This window comes from Oryza sativa, chromosome 7, assembly GCF_034140825.1.
Source record: "Oryza sativa Japonica Group chromosome 7, ASM3414082v1".
NCBI lineage: Eukaryota > Viridiplantae > Streptophyta > Magnoliopsida > Poales > Poaceae > Oryza > Oryza sativa.
Genome location: NC_089041.1, coordinates 3,197,121 through 3,218,334, shown reverse-complemented (window position 1 = coordinate 3,218,334; position 21,214 = coordinate 3,197,121). Strand labels below are relative to the sequence as shown.

The window sequence follows — 21,214 nt, the reverse complement described above, 5'->3', positions numbered from 1 at the left end:
ATGAGATTGCTGAATGTAATGTTCAAAAGCAGGGGACTCCCCAAAGTTCAGGGGTAAATCTTGCCTGGCGATTAACCGGACAAGAGATTCCCGAGCAACCATGGGATCGTACTCCCAACTGCGTACCGTACCGTCTGGGTTTACCATAAGTTGCTGCTGCCGGAGTTGTATTCCTTGCTTCTTGGCACACGACTCCGCATGGCGCTTGAGGTGACCTGTACCACCAGAAGAACGAGCAGATAAAATTTGCCTACATATTCTACAACGGGCTTTCGATACCTCCCTTCCGTCGGGGCATGTTTCCTTTATCTCGTCGAAGCTTTGCCACACACCGGAGGTTCTCGATCTCTTCGAGCCGGTGTGTGTCGAAACACTTCCGCTCGCGGTTCCGGAAAATCCTTCCGAAGCTGTCTCCGCCTGAACCGGTACCTCCTCAACGACAGCCGTATGAACCGGTACCTCCTCCACAGATGGTGGAGTTGGAGCCGATCCGGAGGTACCGTCAAACCCCGACATGTAGTTGGGGTCGAAATCACCCAAGGTGAACGACGGCGACTGGTATGGAAAGTTCGGATCCATTCTGAAAATTTAAACCGACATAAACAAATTTTCGAATATTTATTGAATTCACAAACACAATACAAATAATACACAAATTTGAATAATACTTACATCTTTCCAACCGCGAGCTCTTCAAACCTGTGCGATCAAACTGTTGAACTACGAAACTAATTTTGATTTTTGACAAAATTTGAGCAAATTTTGTCAAAATAAAAAAAAATGCACACTTGAGAACAAAGAGAGCACTTAAAACACTTGAGAGCACAAGATGAGGAGTGTGGGATGAGGAGAAATGGCTGGGGTTCATGCCCTATTTATAGGGGCGAAATTTGAGATTTTTTGGAATTTTTTCGAAATTTTTATGAATTTTTTAGCCTCCCAACGGTTATTTTCAAATTTGAACGGTCAAATAGCCGTTAGTGCCACGTGGCGCCTTCCCATTCGACCGCCGCCCGCCCTGTCCGCGCCTGACGGGCCGCCGGCGTGCCGTGCCGTGCCGGCCCGCTACAGTAGCCGTGCCGTGCCGTGCCGGCCCGCTACAGTAGCCGTGCCGTGCCGTGCCGGCCCGCGGGCTCGGCCAGCGGCCCAAGCACGGCACGGCTACTCGTGCCGTGCCGGCACGGCCCGTTACTGTAGCAGGCCGTGCCGGGCCGTGCCTGCTACAGGTTCGGCCGTGCCCCGGGCCGCCCGTTTGGCCCGGCCCATTTGGCCACCTCTAAGCGGTGGCGGCAGTAGGCGCTGGCGACGGCGGGCAGGGGCGACGACAGTCATCAAGATCTGGTAAGCCCCTCCTCTCCAACCTCACTTCTCCACGGTTTCACCCTCCCTCTCTGAGAGGGGGGGGGGGGGGGGGAATCATTGAGTGATGACTGCCCTATCCCTGAGCAGACGAGCCCCAGGCGGCGGGCCGGCGACCTAGCCCCACGCCACGCCGGATCCGGCTGTCCGTTGCCGGCGGCGCTATGCCTGCCTCTTGCTGAAAGTTGACTATCGGTTCAGTGTTCGTTTCGGATTAGAGTTGGAGGTCAAGTCGGTGCTCATCATCTTCTAATATATATATATATATATATATATATACAAATCATCATCTTCTTCTTCATCCAAACGGCTGCGCCGCCGCTTCCGTGCTCTGCATCTTCCTCTGCCGCGGGTACGAATCCTGCCGATCGACCAAATCTCAGGTATTCACCCCCCCCCCCCTCCCAACCCCTTCAAAATTTCTTCTTTTGCCCGTACAGGGAATTTGCATCTTCCAGAGACAGTACCCGATCGATCTAGAACAGGGCAATCAATCGATCCCTGCATCAGATGCGCTTTCTTTTTCTTGCTTACATCCGACTGTTATTTGGTTTCCGGCGAACAAGCCTCATAGTAGTTCCTAAGATTCAAGCCATTAATTTTGTTACTAGCTAGGTCAACGTGTTGGTGTTGCTGCTGTGGGCAGCAGTTTGGTGGCTACGAGAAAGACAAAACGAAGCTTGAAACGGATTGGAACTAATACAACCAAAAAAGAAGAAGACATGGATGATGCTACTACGACCAAAAGGAAAAGACCAGTGATTCGTTTCAATGACCTACCTACGGTATGATCAATTGATAATTCATTCATCAACAACATGCTGATTTGTTTGTACAGTTGACACCATTGTTCTCCTCGTTGCAGGATATATTGATTGGTATCATATCCCGGCTGCCGATAAAAGAGGCGGCAAGGACGAGTATATTATCAAGCCACTGGAAAAAAATCTGGTGTTCCCATGTAAACTTGGAATTCTCCTTCTACTCGATGTCGCCAAGATTAGCTTCGACCTCACATGATGCACGGCTTAGGATGAAAATGTTCATCGAGAGAGTCAGTCAAGTCTTTGCGCAACACAGTGGTCTAAGTGTTCAGAAAATAGCAATCCAAGGTAAGTTGGATAATGAACATGCAGACCACATAAACAGATGGCTCAGCTTTGTTAGTGCTACTAAAACGAAAGATCTTACTTTTGATTTCAAATCCCGGTATCCTAGAGAGGGGCCCTATGATTTCCCTTTTAAGTTTTTCGGTGCTATGGACAGTTCATATTTGCTGTCCATGAGGCTTAGTGCTGTTTCTCTGAACCCGCCTGTGGATTTCAAAGCCTTTCTGAACCTTAAAAGGCTCAAGTTAGAACACACAAATATTACTGATGAAAACATGCAGATTTTGATCTCCAACTGCAATGCCTTGGAGTTTCTTGGTATCGTTGATTGTGGGAAGCTCACAAGATTGTCGACATCGCACCTTTGGAACCAGCTTAAACATTTGCATGTCGAGAGCTGCCATCTGCTTAAAGAGATAGAGTTGAATCTTGGCCTGACGAAACTTGGGTACAAGGGCACACTGATACCGTTGTCACCTCCTGGGCCATTGCTGCTAACGAATGTCTGCATGAAGCTGCAACACGCTCGTTCCTCTCTTGGATATATCTTCACCAATCTTCCAAGCACGCTGCTCCATCTCGAGACGCTGAGTTTGCAATGTTCAGAACTCGAGGTTTGGTCATGAACTCAGTTCTTCTGCATTCAAATATTCTTGCTCATCATTCCCTATGTGAGATTGATTGTGTTATGTCTCTTCTCTTCTTGTGCGTATCAGAGGGCTATTTTGCCAGAAAATCATATCAAATTTATGTATCTAAAGCATTTGAGGTTGCAATTGAGACACCCTGTGACGGAAAAGAAGATTGATCTTCTTGACTTTGCCTGCCTACTGGAAGCTGCTCCTTTACTGCAAAAGTTTGAATTACATGTAAGTCTGTCTTTTGGAGATTTGGATTACGCAATTCACTTATGTAAACCGATCAATCTTCTTCAAACTGAATACTGTCTTAGTGGCTTTTACATGAGATTTTTTTCGTTATGTGGGTACAGATGGTCACTCACTTTATATTGTTTATTGAACACTATTTTCTGTTTCTAGCAGAACTGCTTTTATATTATGTTAGATTATATCTGCTTGGACATTTCCTTTACTTGCTTGACTCTGACTTCAGTTTCAACTGAAACACAACCACACAACCTAATCCTGTTTTGGACTAAAGTCCATACTATGAACATTCTTCTGAGCAACAAAATAATATAGTTCTGATAGAGCTTTTAACTCTCTTATTATGCAACACTTTTTTACTTTTGTATAGATCTAGAGTGGCATGCATGTAACTTGCAATTACAGTGAGAAATGAGCTAATCGTTAATATTCTAGCTAGTCTGAAAAAAAGCCCCATCCTATATATACAATTAAACCACCAAATCAGTAGTGCTGGCCTGAGTTAAATGGCCTGCCTTGCCTATATGCTTTCTGTTCTCTATATTCATGTAGATATACCTATAATAACACCACCATGTTTCCCACAATGCTGATATTTATCATTTTTTATGCTGATATTTATCATTTTTCTAAAAAGACGCGAATATTAGGGAATGACCTAAAATCAAATAATTAGAAGGGGTGAGACTTACGCCCACAACCTTGTGGAGCTATCCGGAAGACCCCTGGACGTTTCTCATTTATCATTTTTTTTCTAGATGTGGATGCCCCTTCACCATCAACGGTATCGCGAAGAAGCTCATGGCGAGCTACGGAGTCTTCCACCGCAGCCTCATGCCCATCTCAGGCTTGTACACATAAGTGGATTCATCGGCATGAAAGACCAATTGGAGCTGTCACTGCACATTCTCAGAAATTCCGCCATGATCAGGGCGATGAAGGTCGACCCCAAGCCGCTCTTCGCCCTTCCTTGTATATCGATGCTGTCACCCTTGGAAGGGTTTCAGTATCTTGATGGGTATGAGGTCGCCATTGAATATCTCTGCAGAGAAGACCACAACAATGTTGTCGATGTTTCTGAAATTCGTCGCGAGGAGGTCGAAACGCTCTCGGTTTGTGAGCTGGTTTATCCAGATTGTGTTCGCCTTACCCGTAAGGCCAATTCCTCTTCCTGATTAAGATTTGAGCCACTCTGAAGGTATTGTTCATGCCAGTCAAGCTCTACACAATTTGGACGACTTTGGAGTTTGGAGCAGCTAAGTCAGCCCTGATTAGTTTGGTTTTGGTTTTTGGACAACTTAGGATTGTGAATTTGAAGAACAACTCGTATGTGTTTTAGTTCCTTGACGGTAACTTATTTAACTTCCTTTTCTGTATGATGGTTGCTTCAGAAAATTTCATCACTGGAAAGTGTTTTTGTGATTGGAAATGGTGGTCGTTCAGGTTAACGTCCTGGTTTTTTCAGTTCAGACTTCAGAATGATTTTCTTCCTGGAGCTGCTTAATGCATCATTTATAAGAAAATAGAACTGTGAATTTTGGTTTTCCTTAGTTTGGACTTCAAAGCTTATTTGGAAATGTCAGCAATTTCATGTGGGCAAATTAATTAATTCCAGAATAAAATCCCTGTGAGGAAGGCACCTTGAGTGCTTGGATGGACGCTACGATAAAGTAACATGTTTAGAACCCTTTTGAAGGAAAATAAAAATAATGTATCACATCATGTTTTCTCTATTTTATTTATCGAATTCTTCTATCATACAAATGATAGTTTTTATCTTCTTCATTTGTTTAAATGTATGATATTGTTGACTATAGTCGGTCAAACTTTAAAACTTTCACCATCAATAGCTCTTTAATATAATAAAAGAAAATCATATGGGTAGATTTTTCTTTATAAATATTTTTACATCATTATAATTTTGCAATTTTGTTATATCATAGTAGAAAAATATTGGCATAAGTTACACATCAAAGATCAAATAAGTCATCAGTGTTAAAACATGTTAACAGAAATTGAGGTGATCTATGTACAAAGCTCATGTATGTGTTCTTTCTCACACTTTCTCAACCTGTTAATTGGTAATATTTTATAGGACAATTGCTTTTTAAAATCATAGTAATCAATTTCCAAATTTTATTAAGCTAATCTTTAATTAAACATACGTTAATTCACCGCATGATTTAGCGTGCCGGTTCCCCCCAGCCCTATGCACCGAACACAACCGAAAGCCAGCAGAGTAGACAAAGCGATATACTCGCCACGTGTCCACCACCTTCCCCTGCCACGTACACCCCGCATCCGACGGCGCAAATCCATCCATACCCTTACCACTCCCACCCACGACCGTCCACCACCCCTCCACACCACTGCCACCGGGCCCCACTCAACCGTGGGCCCCACGTGTCATGGACACGAGCCCCGTGATTTTTCCTTTTATATAAGCTCGAGAGTGGAAGAGGAAAAGAGAGCGAAAGCGAGAGCCGCGAGCTCACCTCACCTCACTCCTCGCCTCCTCGCTTCCATTCCCCGATCGATTCCGGCCGCCGGGAGCATGATCTGACCCCGGATTCCGGCGATTCGATCCGCGGAGAGCAAGATCGGTGGTCCTTTCGCCGGAATTGGCGATGTCGTCGTCGCCGTTGGTGCTTACTGTCCTCTTGTTTGCGTCGCTGACCTGGCTGGTGGTTCTTGCCCCGCGCTCCTCGTCGCCGCCGGCGACGGCGACGCCGTCGCCGCCTGTGGTGGGTGATGGGGTGGGTGGAGGTGGGGAGGATGGTGATCTCGCGCTGTTCCGGCGAGCCACGCTGGACGGCGGCGAGGGGGCGGCGGCGATGGCGGTGGCGGAGCCTAAGGTGGCGTTCTTGTTCCTCACCAACTCGGAGCTCACGTTCGCGCCGCTGTGGGAGAGGTTCTTCGAGGGGCATGGCGAGAGGCTGAACGTGTACGTGCACGCCGACCCGGCGGCGCGGCTGATGATGCCGCCGACGAGGTCGTTCAAGGGGCGGTTCGTGGCGGCGGGGCCGACGAAGCGCGCCGACGCGACGCTGATCGCCGCGGCGCGCCGCCTGCTCGCCGCCGCGCTGGTGGACGACGCCGCGAACGCCTACTTCGCGCTGCTGTCGCAGCACTGCATCCCCGTCCACTCCTTCCGCCACCTCCACGCGACGCTGTTCCCGCCCCCCGCCGCGGCGGCCGCGGCGGCGCGCCGCCAACGCCGCCTCCCGAGCTACATCGAGGTGCTCGACGGCGAGCCGCAGATGGCGTCGCGGTACGCGGCGCGCGGCGAGGGCGCCATGCTTCCCGAGGTCCCGTTCGACCGGTTCCGCGTGGGCTCCCAGTTCTTCACACTCGCGCGGCGCCACGCCGCGCTCGTTGTCGGCGAGCGCCGCCTCTGGGACAAGTTCCGGCAGCCGTGCCTGGACCAGAACGCGTGCTACCCGGAGGAGCACTACTTCCCGACGCTGCTCGACATGGCCGACCCCGCCGGCGTCGCGCGGTACACGCTGACGCACGTCAACTGGGCCGGCAGCGTGCACGGCCACCCGCACACGTACACGGCGGCGGAGGTGTCGGCGGAGCTCGTCGCCGACCTCCGCCGCCCCAAGAAGAACACCACCCACGACTACATGTTCGCGCGCAAGTTCTCGCCGGATTGCCTCGCCCCGCTCATGGACATCGCCGACGCCATCCTCTTCAACGATTGATCTCCATTGCTGCTGCTCTGCTCATCAAAGGTAATATTCAGAAATATTCAGAGATTAAAGATTTATTACTAATTCTTGATCATGTTCATGAACTATTCATGATGGAATGATGCATGCCATTTTAATTAAGCCATAAATTTTGCAATTACGAGAGCATGAAAATCGGCAATTAGTGGAGCACTATTCAAATCTGCAATCACAAATTCACTAAGTGAACCAAGGCGTCAAAGCCTCGAATTTATTTTCAAATTTGGAAAAATAAATGCTTGAATTAAGTTTTGTTTGCTTTCACGCGACAGATTTGTCAGCTCCGTTATCAATCCACGTATATATACAAAAAAGAAATTAAGTCTGTTGCTTCTGTGATTTACAAATGAAAAGGACATGTCGATTAGTCTTAGCTTGGTCCTGCATTTGGGCAGAAAATTATGTACCTTTCTCGCCCAAAAAATAGAAAAAAGAATTTAAAAGTCTCTACATTTTGTAACTACATAGTCCTTACTCTATGAGATCATGGTACTTGCGTGTCAATGTTTGACAATGATATCCTAACCTCTACTTGATCAGAGTCCTTGCTAATGCTACGCATTGTCTTCCATTTTGACTAATACCAGTTGATTTTTTTTGTTTCAATCCTATCCATCCATGCAAGTTTTAGGTTAGGTTTATGACTGGTTGCTTGCACATTTGCACAGTTGCATAATCAATCAACCTCAACAGATCTAATGAGCCTAAATTATACACCTTTTTTTTTCCTTTTGCAGGAGTTGATTTTGCAGAAGAAGTGGCCTCTGTTATTTCTCCCGGTGTCTGAAACCTGAGAAGTTCAGAGTTTCAGAGTTTCAGTCCCTTCCTCTTCTGTTCTTGCCATGATACTTGGTGTAATCGTCTGTAGATTAGAAAAAAGAAAGCAAGTGAGCAACAACCTAATGCGAAGCAGCAGGTGTTGCCTGGATCATCTCATCAGATAACATGATGATCTCATGATCCATCTATATAATCATCCAATGCATTTGCCTAGAGCTAGCAGCCTAAGGCTGCCTGTGCCTGAATGCATTAGCTGATGAAGTGTCAAATGTCAATTAGTGTTCAGTAATCAGTACTAGTATACTGCAATTAATAAACCTCTTGCAAAGCTACTACTACTTGTCAGCTCCTGTGCATAAGAAGTAATTAAGCAGACAGGTTTTTGTAGCAAGTTTCATGTGATGACTTTTGAGCAGAAATAAAATAAAGAAAATGGCAGAATCAAGCAGCTGGAGAGAGAAGAGTAGCACTGCATGCATGAACAGATGTGCAAAGTTAATTTACATATTAAGCGATGCAAAGTGTGTGTGATTAGGGGTGCAAATGGTGAGTTGACCCCGCCAGTTGCGGATCAAGGGGCTTAATGCTACTATACTGTATTATCTTTCACGTCTTCACCTGAAGAAAGCAAACGCATTTGCATCTGATTAAGCAACATATATATTATGCTTTTGTTAATGTTTATGTAGACTGTATTGTACTACTACGTTCCTTCTTGCAGATGCATATGGCAGGATCCATCCTAATTAAGTTACAGAAGCATGAGGTAGCATCACAGTTAAGTAGGAGGATTATTAGGAACAAAAGAATTTTAGGGGATTTTGTGGAGTTGATGTTAATCCGTTCCGAATGAGCTACCAATGATCCTTAATTTTGCTTATACGGTGTATGAAATGACTGGGGGCTACTAGCTGGCGCGTGCGCGCCAGCAGCGAGCACCTCACCTCCCTAATTATCTATAGTACTATTAGTTAACATCCATTTAACTACTAATGACGAGTAATTAGGGAAGATTCTCAAGATTTTTTTTTTTGGGAGATTGTTGTACCAACAGATTAAAAATTTTTAAGTCAGTTTTGAAAACTTTTGATTTAAGATTTAAATTTAAAAGTCAAATTTTGAAAACTTTCCATTCGAATTTGAAAACTTTCAACTCAGATTTGAAAACTTTCAACTTAGATTTGAAAACTTTCAACTTGAGATTCGAAAACTTTCATGTCCAGATTTAAAAAAATTGAAAACTTTCAACTTGAGATTCGAAAACTTTCAACTTAGATTCGAAAACTTTCAAGTCAAGATTTGAAAAAATTGAAAACTTTCAACTTGAGATTTGAAAATTTTCAACTCGATATTTAAAAACTTTCAAGTCCAGATTTGAAATATTTAAAAACTTTCAACTTGAGATTAGAAAATTTTCAACTTGAGATTTAAAAAATTTCAAGTCCAAATTTTAAAATTTTAAAGTTAAGATTTTAAAAAATACTAGTAAACTAATCACTAGTAAAAAAGACTAATCTAAACTAATTACGTTACGTACGGTACGGTAGAAACAGCGAAAAAGAAAAAAAAAAGAGAAAGAAACAGCGAAAAAAAGGTACCAGCGAGAAAGAAAAAAAAAGAGAGAAACTACCCAGCGAAGAAAAGGAGAGAGAGAGTGCGGGCCGCGTGGGCCGAAAATGCTCGTTGGCGCGCGCGCCAACTAGCTTTTCCGGAAATGACTGACCCGGTCGTAACAGGAGGGTTGTACGGTTATATTCATTATATATTTTGATAATGTAGTATATTAATAAATTCCACAAAGTACTAATATTTTGACCAAACTAATGTAAAACTATAGATTTAATTGGCAATTATATCATAAAAATTTAACATCAAAATTATCATAAAAGCACATGTTTAATATATAGTATTGCAGAATTATAGATTTAACACTAATTGAACTAGGGGTGAGAATGGATCGGGTAGATCCACTCCAAATCCATTGGAAACAAGGATATGGTATGAGATTTTAGAAATCTGACGGATATGGATGCAAATGTGGATAGTATGATGTGGATGCAGATGAGGATATGATATGGTATCTCTAAAATCTGATAGGCCGTTTGCCGGATAATGTAAAATTATCAACACATGTAACATAAGTTACGGTCGGGTCAGTCATTTCATACACATGTAACTATTGATTTCATACACACGTAACATCCGATAAATTTAATCTGTTTTTAACCGATTCCGCACCATTTTTGATATCCGAAACAATCCTCGTCTGTATTCGCATCCGTACACTATCCGCACTTGCTCCGAATCTGCTCCGTTTTCACCCCTAAATTTAACTCAAAACTGCAGCTAGTGTAACTCCACACTAATGTGCATCTAAACTTTAAAATATGTAGTTTTCTGTTAACTTTTTTACCCATTAGTTTTTGACTTCACCTTAAATCTACAGGTTCGGAACAAATTTAGTAAAAAAACTATATTTTGTTATATATTGTATTAAATCAGCTGTTTTGTGAAATTAAGATGTATGTAGTCTTGTAAAATTTAAATATTTATCTTACTCAAATTTGAATATCCTTACTTTTAGTACTTTATCCAATTTAATAGTAGTACTACATGTACTATGTAGAAAACGGACAGGTGTACTCAGCTAAAGCAATAGATATAGAGCAGGATAATAAACCCTCCATTTCGTACTTTTCTCTTTTTAAAGTTTAATCAAGTTTATAAAAAAATATAATAGTATTTTTAGTATAAAATAAATATATTATTAAAATATACTCAATGCTAGATTGAAACTAATTTGAGAATTTAGATATCGGCATATCGCTAAATTTTCCTATATTTTTTTTTCAAACTAAACAAAGTTTAACAAAAGTGTTAAACGACGTATAATATGAAACGAAGGGATTAATGAGCAATAACTATAAGCAACCATGTTAGGTAGGTGCTCGCACAGTCTCTTGCAAGCTTAGTTGGGGAAAATTTTTAAGTTTAGTTATCACATCAGATATACGGACACACATTTAAAGTATTAAACGTAGTCTAATAATAAAATAAATTACAGATTTTGCTAGAAAATTGGGAGACGAATTTATTAAGCCTAATTAATCATCATTAATAAATATTTACTGTAGCATTAAATTGTTACATTATAGCGTAATTAGGCTTAAAAATTCACCTCGCAACTTATATCCAATCTGTTTAATTGGTTATTTTTATATTTAATATTTCAGGTAGGTATTAAATATTTGATGTGACAGCTTTTGAGAATTTGCCGGCCGCATACGAGGAGAATACACCTGCGTTTTCGAATGCAGGTGTCGCACGGGCACACGTACGTGTGCGGCATGCAGGGAGCGACGTATGCCACGTGGACGGCAACGCTGCGTTTGCTGGCGCGGATGCACCGTGATCCGTGGGTTTGACCTGTACGCTTGCACATGCGCTCGATGCATTGAGATTCGGCGAGAAGAAGATGCACATGCGTTGTGTGTGTGCACGCCTGCATCGTTCATGTTGTTGGCACTATGTAGTATTATTTACCTCATCCATCCTAAAATAACAATGTTTCATACTAATATATAAGGTTAATTATTGCCAGTGAGAGGGAGATATTATTTTTATGTTTTCAGTGATGCCGACATAAGAAACAACACATTCATTTACACATTTAATTGATGATTAAAATAACTCATATAATCCATTGTTCTCATTTTTGTTGTTTCATACGTATTATATGTAAGACAAACTATATTATAAACAAAATATGCTGACTTAGATAAATATCATTACAATTCGTCTATTCGTAACCGTATCACTGAAATCTTACAAAATAGGGACCGTGCCATTGTCGTTACGTTTTGCATCCATCTCCTTCCTTCTTCGTATGTTCTTTCTCTCTTCCCATCTTCTTGCATTGAGATGGCAGCGGTAGTAGTGCGAGCGGTGGGGGTGTCAACGAGGCCGGGAATGAAGCAGGAGTGTTGGCCGAGCCAGCAATGACGACGCCGTGCTTGTCCACCGGCACAACGCCAGAACCTCCGAGTAGCAAGCCCTTTGCTCTGCCCCAGTTTGCATGCTCGGTTGCGTCCTCATGCTCCATCCAGCACTCTTGTCCTCCATAGTGCTGCCCTCGCCGCACCGGTCGCGTGCTTGGCGATGCTGCTAATGCGCCCTCGTCTCCGCTCCTCCGCATGCTCACCGTGTGCTCGGTGACACCGCCCTTGCCACGACGGCTGCGTGCCTAACAGCGCTCCCACCGGCCCGCTCCTCTGCAGCGGAAGGACTGCTCGCACTCGGCGAAGATGGGCCGCTCATCCTCCCCAGCCGTGCGCTCGAGGACGGCGACGTACGGCAAGGCCCCGAGGATGCGGACGACGATTGTGAGAGGTGCCGCTCCGCTACCCCTCTCATGATGATGGCGAGGGGTTCTCGCTATGCAGCCGCGCGCAGGAGGACAACGAAGATGAGGTGCTCGTGGTCGTTGCTTCTCCCTCACTCCCGTTCTCGCGCTCTGCAAGGGTAAGCCTCATATGTTCCCCATCCATGCTCTCGAGAACGGCGATGAGAGGTCTGCCATGGCGTCCGCGACCGCTGAGCTCGTGCTGCCCTCGCCCCAGAGATCTGGTTGCAGCTGCTCGTGAAAGGAAGAAGATGAATTTGACGGGTAGGTCCCACGTGCAGATGGGGGGAGAAGATGAAAAAAGTGACGGTGATAGTATGGTTCTGATTTATGTGATTTTGAATGGTATGGATACTCATAAAAGAATTATAGTAATATTTATCTGAATCAATATATTTACATTGGCATGGATCCAATTAACCCTAGAGGCCTAGAGACAACATATGCATGAATTCATCTAGATGTGGCTTATTTTGTCTTCCACTTCATTAATTTCTGCACATCATTAAAAATACTGACATGGCATCCTATTTAATGGGAATAAAACTCCTATTGGTTGTGGCCTAAGACACATATGCATATATACAATTAATTAGCATCTTCCTTTCCTTTTAATTCTTTTTTAAAACCTTCATTCTTAATATCTCTAATTTTATTATATGTATGTATTGTATTTATTAGAATGATTAGATGTGATAATAATATTTTTTTACTTTTGCGTTAGAGATAGTTACGCCTTATATTACTAAAATTAATCGCTACTTCCTCCGTTTCATAATGTTAAACTTTCTAACACTGCTCATATTCGTATAGATATTAATGAATCTAAACATATATGTGTCTAGATTCATTAATATTTATATGAATGTAGATAATGCTAGAAAGTCTTACATTGTGAAACGTAGGGAGTAAATACTAAAAATTGCTACATTTCTAATACTAAATAATGGATTATCCTCAACAAGAAGTTTATTTTTGAAATGAACAAGAAATTAAAATAGTAAAACTGCAATCATGAAAGCTCAAATTCTAGACCAACACACATGGATGTGCCGGATTTGGGCTATCGAAATGAGGCCTAATTTATTCCAAGTTCTTGGATCACATTTACGAATTACGACCTTGTTCTTTGGGCCTTCAGTCCCAGCTCATCTAGTACAAATTCCTGGCCTATGTACCCGGTCCTCATCGTTTGGCTTATTTCCTAATAAGCCAAAACGGCTTATTAGGAAATAAAAATAAATTTATGGGTAAAACTTTTATAAATGTATTCTTTGTGACTTAAAAGCTAATGTTGAAAAAGAAATTACGTTGAAAATATCTCAAAATCAATCTTAAAATTAAGCTTGAAAATTTAAAATTTGGCTTTTTCTTTGGCTTATTAGGCCATCCTATGGGAGCCTGGCTGGAATTAGGCCCATCTGAGACAGAAATGGGCCGGTATTTGGGCTTTATCTAACCAGCCACATATGTCAATTTTGCTTCTCTTTGGGAAGCAAGCAGTCCCCAATTTTTTCTCTGTTATGAAAATGATTTGCGTAAGACCTAATATTGGTAAAAGTAAAGTAGTATATATAAGAAATTTTATTACTAAGTAGTACTAGTAGATGTATAACAACAACTATTTAATTGCATCGAATTCATCGTTAGCAAGATAACTATAAGTAGCTTCCCTGTATATGATCGAGATCTATAGTTAAAAATACTTATATTTAGGATGAAGAGAGTATTTAATAACATGCCACTCTTTAGTTGCCAGAGGCTATGGTTCTCTAAATATTATCCAGATTTATAGTTAAAAATATTTACATTTTAGGACACGTACGTGCAGTGTCGCTCTTTTGTTACCAGATCGAGGTTGCGCTTCTCTAAATGTCATCCAGATCGAGGTTGCTTATATTTTGAATTAATGACGTGCCAATCTTTAGTTACGAGAGGTTGCGCTTCTCTGAATCTCTCTCCAAACAGTGGAAGATTGAAACCCTTTCAATTATTTTGTTTTGATTCCAGACCACCACTGTATAGCGCGGCGGCGGCCCAGATGACGACGTCGACGAGGAGGACCCAGATGACGACGTCGACGAGGCGGCGGCTCGGCAGCGAGCCAGGCGCGGCAGCGGCAACGAGCGACCGATTCGCTTTTTTTATTATTATTTTTGGTATTTTTGATTTCGTGCGGTTGGTATAACACAACCGCATGGGATAATCGATTATCCCGTGTGGTTGAACCGTCCTGACACGAAAATGCTGATTTTTTCAGATAATTGGCTCTAGGCGGGCCAGACAACCACATGGAAAAATCAAAATGCCCGTTTGGAAAAATCTTGAATGTAGTTGTGAGCGTTTCTCTCTCATGATTTCAGTTAAACACTAGAGATGGAAGCACATTGTGACACACTGACAACGACAATATTGAATCATGATTACTAACAGTTATTTTTTCAATAAAACATAAAAAAAGGCATGGGTAGTTTTCCTGCTTTTTTTTTGTTGACATGGTTCATTAAAGAAACCCGGGTGATCTTTCCCCGAAAAAAAAAAAGAAACCCGGGTCTTAGAAGTTAGAAAATGTTAATATGGATGAAAATAGGAAAAGCTGGAATTTAGAAACCTTAAATATACTTTCTCGGTAACAGTAAAATTTCTTATAGTTGGAATCCTTAACTAACGCTTTGGTGTCTCTATGTGATCAGTTCGTTCTTCTCTCAATCGATCTCCAGTTTTAATCGTTTGCTAGATCTCCAAAACAGAGCTAGAGAGCATATATAGCTAACTATATAGCTATATATAAGCCATTTCTGCAATGCTTTCGACAACATCTGATCGATGTGAGCATATCCATGCAGGGCCGGTCCTATGATTTTGAGGGCCCTAAGCGAACTCATCGCGATGGGCCCTCTAAACTATATATAAAATTTTATAATATATAGATAATAATTTTACTTGCAAAACGATAACAAATATATCCATATATTAAATTTAACATGTCTGGTAATTATGAAGAAATAAAAATAACAATATATTTGTAACTTGGAACTAATATCATTATTCATTAACTTAATGAAGAACAAAACCCCATCATATCCTTTGCTCCCATGAAAAGATATTTCTTCGGGCATTTCTTGATGCAAAATCATCAATAACGGTATTAAGATCAATAGTGTTCAAGATATCCTTCTCAATTGAGCACATACCCAAGCCATTTAACCTTTCTTGTGACATAGTTGATCTTAAATAGTTCTTCAAAACTTCAAGTTTGAGAAACTTCTTTCAGCTGAAGCTACCGTCATAGGTACAGTTAAGAGATTTCGATAGGCAACTAAAATATTTGGATAGCAATCTGCATCCATAACGAACTTCAGAATCTCAGGCGCGAACATCGAAGAATCACACCTTTAATTCTGAATAAAGATCATTGATCTCAACATCGGATGAGGTACTAGACTACTAGTATTAGGTGTTGGCCCCTCCACCATCATAGACCCCCGGCGGTCACCTCGGCTGCATAGGGCCAGGGCCGGCCCTGTATCCATGCATGATCTGCTGTGTTCATCTGCTGTACATTCTGCATATGGCGACACCACCTGACGCAACAGTGATCTTCTGCTAAAACCACTGTATACTGCCGTTGCTGCTGCCTCTACCTCGTCCGTCCTGCAATAATAATGCTGCAGGATCATGATCATGCTCCAGCTTAATTAGCCATATTGGCAGCACTGCCTCGTCGTCGATATATGGAAGAAATTGTGAGAGCAACAGAGCTAGTACGATCGATTTATGTTTCAGTGTTGCAGAGATCGGTCGATCGATGGATCAATAGTGCATGTACAGTACTATTGATGGGAGTACGAGGAAGCTGTTGGCCGGTGATCTGTCCATGCATCCATCTCTAGCTGTATTAATATTTACGTACTCTTTCCGTCCAATAATAATAATAATAATAATAATAATAATAATAATAATAATAATAATAATAATAATAATAATAATAATAATCCTACAGACGTATTCCTTCCGTCCTAAAAAAGCTAACTTCTGGCTATGTATCTGGAGCCTATATCTGGATACATAGGGATAGAGAGAGTATCTGGATATGCAGATATATTATTAGAATTAGATTTTTGTTAGGACATGGAAGTATATATATATTGCTACACAAGAGTTAATTGGACATGTTTGTGTAATTAAGTGTCTGTACTGTGTACTGGCAAACAGTGCATGTCTATGCAAGCATCATCAGTGTGTGAGAGAGATGTAGCAGCTGCCAGCAAATATTGCTAGCTCTCCAACATAGTTAACTTCTGTTTGATCCTGAGCATTATGTCATTAATAACAGTTCATGCCTGCATGTATAGTATATGAAGAAATATTCAATATAGTTATTAGATATCCTCTTTGATCATATGGATGGGTATTATTTATCTCTTATATATACGTGTAGTCGAAATTAACTACCGCCTCCTCCTCCATGTCAGAATATAACAATTTTAACTATAAATCTGGATAAGTTCATATCCTAATTCTTAGCTAAAAATTAATAGTATATTTTATAACGGAAGAAGTAATTAGCTCTAGATTTGCTAGAATTAATTAGAGAAGTCAGAGTTAGCTAGGAATCTAAGCTACATGCACGCCCATCTTATTCATCTCATCATATTTGTTCACTAACTTCTAAAACTCACTAGTAATTATTATCTAGAGTATTTTAAATATCATACAAACATGATATATCATTTACAATTTTGTTGTATTTTAGAAACTCAATATGCAAGCAATATAAAAGCATTATCTCCACATCATTTAAACATATATATTTACCATTTCTATAATATATAATATGTATTCATCCACATATCCTGCAACAAAGTAAGGCGTATCAACTTAGTGCACACTGAATTGAATATCCAATTGTATGAGTGACGGCTAAGATCAGATTAACCAGATGTATAATAAATAAGCACTCCAAGTTGAAGAAATTCTGGACCATGCATTCCTCCACGCATGCATTTAATCTTCAGTTCAATTTACAACTCCAAATGGTTAATTTATAAATTCTAAACCCTTAATCGATGACGCACAAGTACTAGCACTACTGTTCTTCGTCGTCGTAATTAATTAGTACTCCCTCCGTATTTTAATGTATGACACCGTTGACTTTTTAATCAACGTTTGACCATTTGTCTTATTCAAATTTTTTATGTAAATATAAAAATACTTATGTCATACTTAAAGAACATTTGATGATAAATCAAGTCACAATAAAATAAATGATAATTATATAAATTTTTTGAATAAGACGAAAGGTTAAACGTTTATAAAAAAAGTCAACAGAATAGTCAAAATGACACCTCGATCCGGTGATCCGATCATCTCTCTGCGAGTGAGAATGGAGTAAATTTGCAGGGTGTGATCGATCTGTGTTAATGTCGATCAATGTCTGTCAGTCTGTCAGTAGTGCTAGCTACAAGTAGTGACAGAGATATATGTATAATTAACAGACAGAATCTTAGGTTAGTGGGGGTTAATTACTTATACTTATACCTTGGGCCACACACTAGTGCCATAATTAAGCATCTTATAGACCCCTAACTAGGGTCAGATTCTGCTTGGTTGGCTTGATGATAAGCACATGTTTACTGCTTAATTAAGCACATGCATGCATACTTACACAGTTAAAAACAAGACGTGCTCATTACGCACTGCATCCTGCGTACTATATTTAGTATACGAATCACAAGTTGTTGCAGGTTTGTTACATTCTACTAGCAAATTATTCATATACTGAATATATAGCTATGTAGAGTACTAGTAGTAGAATGATTAGCTTAGTTTGCAGAGAAGAACATGCCATTTTGAGCACTTGATTCTTTCTTTCTTTCTTTTTTTTCATTTTGTGTGGAGGGCATGCACTCGATTATTAATTTAAAAGCTAAGTTAGGAGAGGATAAAAACTAATTTATGGATGAAAAACAACAGCATACTATAACTCCATTATTTATATTAATTAATCATCTAAAGTTTCGAAGTTTGACTGCCCACATTTTAGGACATCATCTATTTAAAAACAGAGATAGTACTTAATTAGCTAAGCCTTTTCCTTGTGCAATTACATTAAAGACAAATACATATACACACCCCACGCATGCACAACTAATCCTAATCCCTTTTTTCATAGCGTACTTTAATTTACATTCGTGGCATAATTAACCACACAACTAAAGTGATGAATCTGTGTCAACCTTTAAATTCTCAGTGAAAGTGCATCAAATATATATATATATATATATATATATATATATATATATATATATATATATATATATATGTATTAGTTGGGTATATCTGCAGGGTTTGAACCCTGATAGATAGAAAATTCACAACCACATCAAACTAATGAAGGTGGTTTGCGAGACCCACAGTTAAGTTTATTTAATTTGAAGCTTACCCATTAAGCATGCATGTACTGTTCGTACGTCACGGTTACCGTAGTAAAACATTAGTCAACTAATAGTTGATGTTACCAAAACCCAACAGTTTGAACCATATGCATGTCTTATTATCAGCTACATATATAGATGCATGCATGTTGTCTATACTACATCTGCTAATAATTAAGAATAGAAGGTACAAATATAGGCTCAACGAAAACGTTCTTAATTAATTGGTCATATTTGGCTCTACATGCATCCCATCGATCCTTGCATTAGGTCAAACACATGCATTATAAGTAGACTAGATGGTGTGCTTAGTGGAGACAGTCACCTTAAATTGTAGTAGCAGACGAATATTAGCATTAATTGCATTGCTAATGTACAAAAGTTCAAAAGACAACTAGCTAAAATTAAAGAAAAATATTTCAATTTGAGATATGTCAACCTTTATTAATTTGAAGATGAGTTCGGTTGAAAAAGAAAATAAGGTGTTCGACTTCTTAATTTAACTATTTACTCGTAAAGATACTCTATAGGTTTTTAACGTTTGATGCCGTTAACTTTTTAATATATGTTTGATAATTTGTTCTATTCAAGATTTGTTTTTACAATCAATATGTAAAAAATATAAAAGTATAAGTCATATTTAAAGTACACATGATGATAAAACAAATTAAACAAATAAATGATAATTATGTAAGTTTTTAAAAAGACATATGGTGAAACGTGCGCCTAAAAATCAACAGCTTTAAACATTAAAAACCGAAGGAAGTATAATATAATATTTTTTGAGATATCGTTGGTATAATTAATCTACAAATTAATGGCATTTCTGTATGAAAATTCATTATGCTTTCATGTAAAATAAAGACCATACTGATACTCATTATGCGAGTAAATAAGATTTTACTCCTCCAGTTTAATTGCCGAATTAATCAAAGACGCAATAAGGATTATATGTATACACGAGTGGATCTCGGATGCGTTGCGTTTTCTCTACACTACGGCGTCAGCTGCTGACATAAGCCAAGCACTTGTCAACGATGATTACCTAGTATTATTTGTACAGTATTTTGTCCCCCTGACAAGGTGGGGCCCACACGGGCGCTGACTAGCATACGTGGAAGCTTTTCACCCGCACAGCTTTTCTGGACGGCTGGGATCTGCCAACTGACAAACATAATCGATCTGCACCGTTGGATCGACGCAAATGTGTACTTAGCATCTCCTAGAATTTGATCAACAATGTACAAGTCTATAGATAGTCAAGACTCAAGACCATCTATCACCTCAACTTGTGGAAAACGTTATATTGTAAATTACCTATGCTGAGTTCAATTTGCTATAATTAATTAATTCTCAGCAAGTAGTACGTACTTCAATATATAGTTAATTGAAGTAGGAAGCACATACATATATTAATTAATTATAAGTAGTTGTTACTAATTAATTGTGGAGAAGGATCTAATGGGTAGCTAGGGGTTAAAAATGTTTAGTGGGAGTCAGGGACATCAATAGTTAAGCACAATACAACATCTTATTTAATTTAATTTCATGGTATTTCTTTCGTTTCAAAATATAAGTATTTTCGAAATATATTTAGGAGTAGTAGATTAGTACGTAGGATAGATAATTAACTGATTTTGTACATGTGATCCATGAAGAGAGCAATATGGGATGCTTATAAATTAATTAACCATCAAATTTATCGAATCAAGCCACAGCAGAACTAGCTAACCTATGTAACTACTGACCGGGCAAATTAAGCCATATAGTACCAATTTGCTTGATATTATTAGCAAAGCTAGCTAGTTAAGCTTGGAGGTATAGTTCTATTAGTGTATGAAATATCTTATGGGCATAACTAAGTATATTAATTAATTAGTTGGTGTGTGATTTGGATCGATCTCTTGTACATATATGCATGTGCATTTGGGTAGTCTTTGATTCAAAGGATATAGTAATTAATGTAAACGTAGATTACAATTGATTTGGGGGTGCAACGGGATGCATGGTTAATTAATTAGTCAGTTAATTACTGTAATTAATCCAATTTGGGAGAGAGGTTGGTCGACACAGTTGCTGCAGTGTCTTGACCATTAGCTTTGGATGTGAATGGGCTGTACATGTGACTGTTAATCTGTTAAATATACGGTCCAATTGGAACAAACTGTGTCGGCCTGTACATAATCAATTAATGGAATAATTAAGTTGGTGATGCATATTTTAGTTTTTGTTACACCCACAAAAAAAGGCTCAATTAAACAATCAACACGTTGGTTGGATGAAAACATTGATAATATATATATGTCAATTTGGACAAATATATACGTCGCCCCATAGCGACTTTTCATGGATGTCGGCTCTCAAAACACTCGCAGCTAATTCGTCAACCCAAACAACTCATTTTTCATCCATGAACAGTTTTAAACACCTCCTTGGAGATCTATAAAACAAATATATATTTTCGAACATCCAAATGATAAGACAATAAAGATGTTGCTTGGCAACG

The 21,214-nt window shown here is 40.1% G+C and overlaps 2 protein-coding genes across 4 annotated transcripts; both read left to right on the top strand.

Annotated features, from left to right (window-relative positions):
- Nucleotides 1-1,310: 1,310 nt before the first annotated feature.
- Nucleotides 1,311-4,819, top strand: LOC4342442 (F-box/FBD/LRR-repeat protein At1g13570). 3 transcript variants are annotated; one of them, XM_015791922.2, is made up of 6 exons: nt 1,311-1,341; nt 1,450-1,742; nt 1,971-2,144; nt 2,225-3,082; nt 3,185-3,337; nt 4,114-4,819. In XM_015791922.2, exons 3-6 carry the CDS (start codon nt 2,082-2,084, stop codon nt 4,528-4,530), a joined length of 1,491 nt encoding a protein of 496 aa, XP_015647408.1. In that variant the 5' UTR covers nt 1,311-1,341; nt 1,450-1,742; nt 1,971-2,081; the 3' UTR covers nt 4,531-4,819. The 3 variants fall into 3 exon arrangements, with proteins under 3 accessions (XP_015647408.1, XP_015647409.1, XP_015647407.1); XM_015791923.2 differs by having other exon boundaries at nt 1,311-1,742; nt 1,975-2,144; XM_015791921.2 differs by having other exon boundaries at nt 1,311-1,742.
- Nucleotides 4,820-5,823: 1,004 nt separating this feature from the next.
- On the top strand, nt 5,824-8,314 carry LOC4342441 (glycosyltransferase BC10-like). Its single transcript, XM_015789571.3, has 2 exons — nt 5,824-7,092; nt 7,827-8,314. Exon 1 carries the CDS (start codon nt 5,983-5,985, stop codon nt 7,060-7,062), a length of 1,080 nt encoding a protein of 359 aa, XP_015645057.1. The 5' UTR covers nt 5,824-5,982; the 3' UTR covers nt 7,063-7,092; nt 7,827-8,314.
- Nucleotides 8,315-21,214: the final 12,900 nt, after the last annotated feature.

Bases quoted from the DNA above. Each gene is read 5' to 3' on its own strand.
- LOC4342442 (XM_015791922.2), top strand. From the start codon at position 2,082: ATGGATGATGCTACTACGACCAAAAGGAAAAGACCAGTGATTCGTTTC. The intron at 2,145-2,224 runs GTATGATCAATT...TCCTCGTTGCAG, and splicing joins GTTTCAATGACCTACCTACG to GATATATTGATTGGTATCAT. The intron at 3,083-3,184 runs GTTTGGTCATGA...TGTGCGTATCAG, and splicing joins TGCAATGTTCAGAACTCGAG to AGGGCTATTTTGCCAGAAAA.
- LOC4342441 (XM_015789571.3), top strand. From the start codon at position 5,983: ATGTCGTCGTCGCCGTTGGTGCTTACTGTCCTCTTGTTTGCGTCGCTG.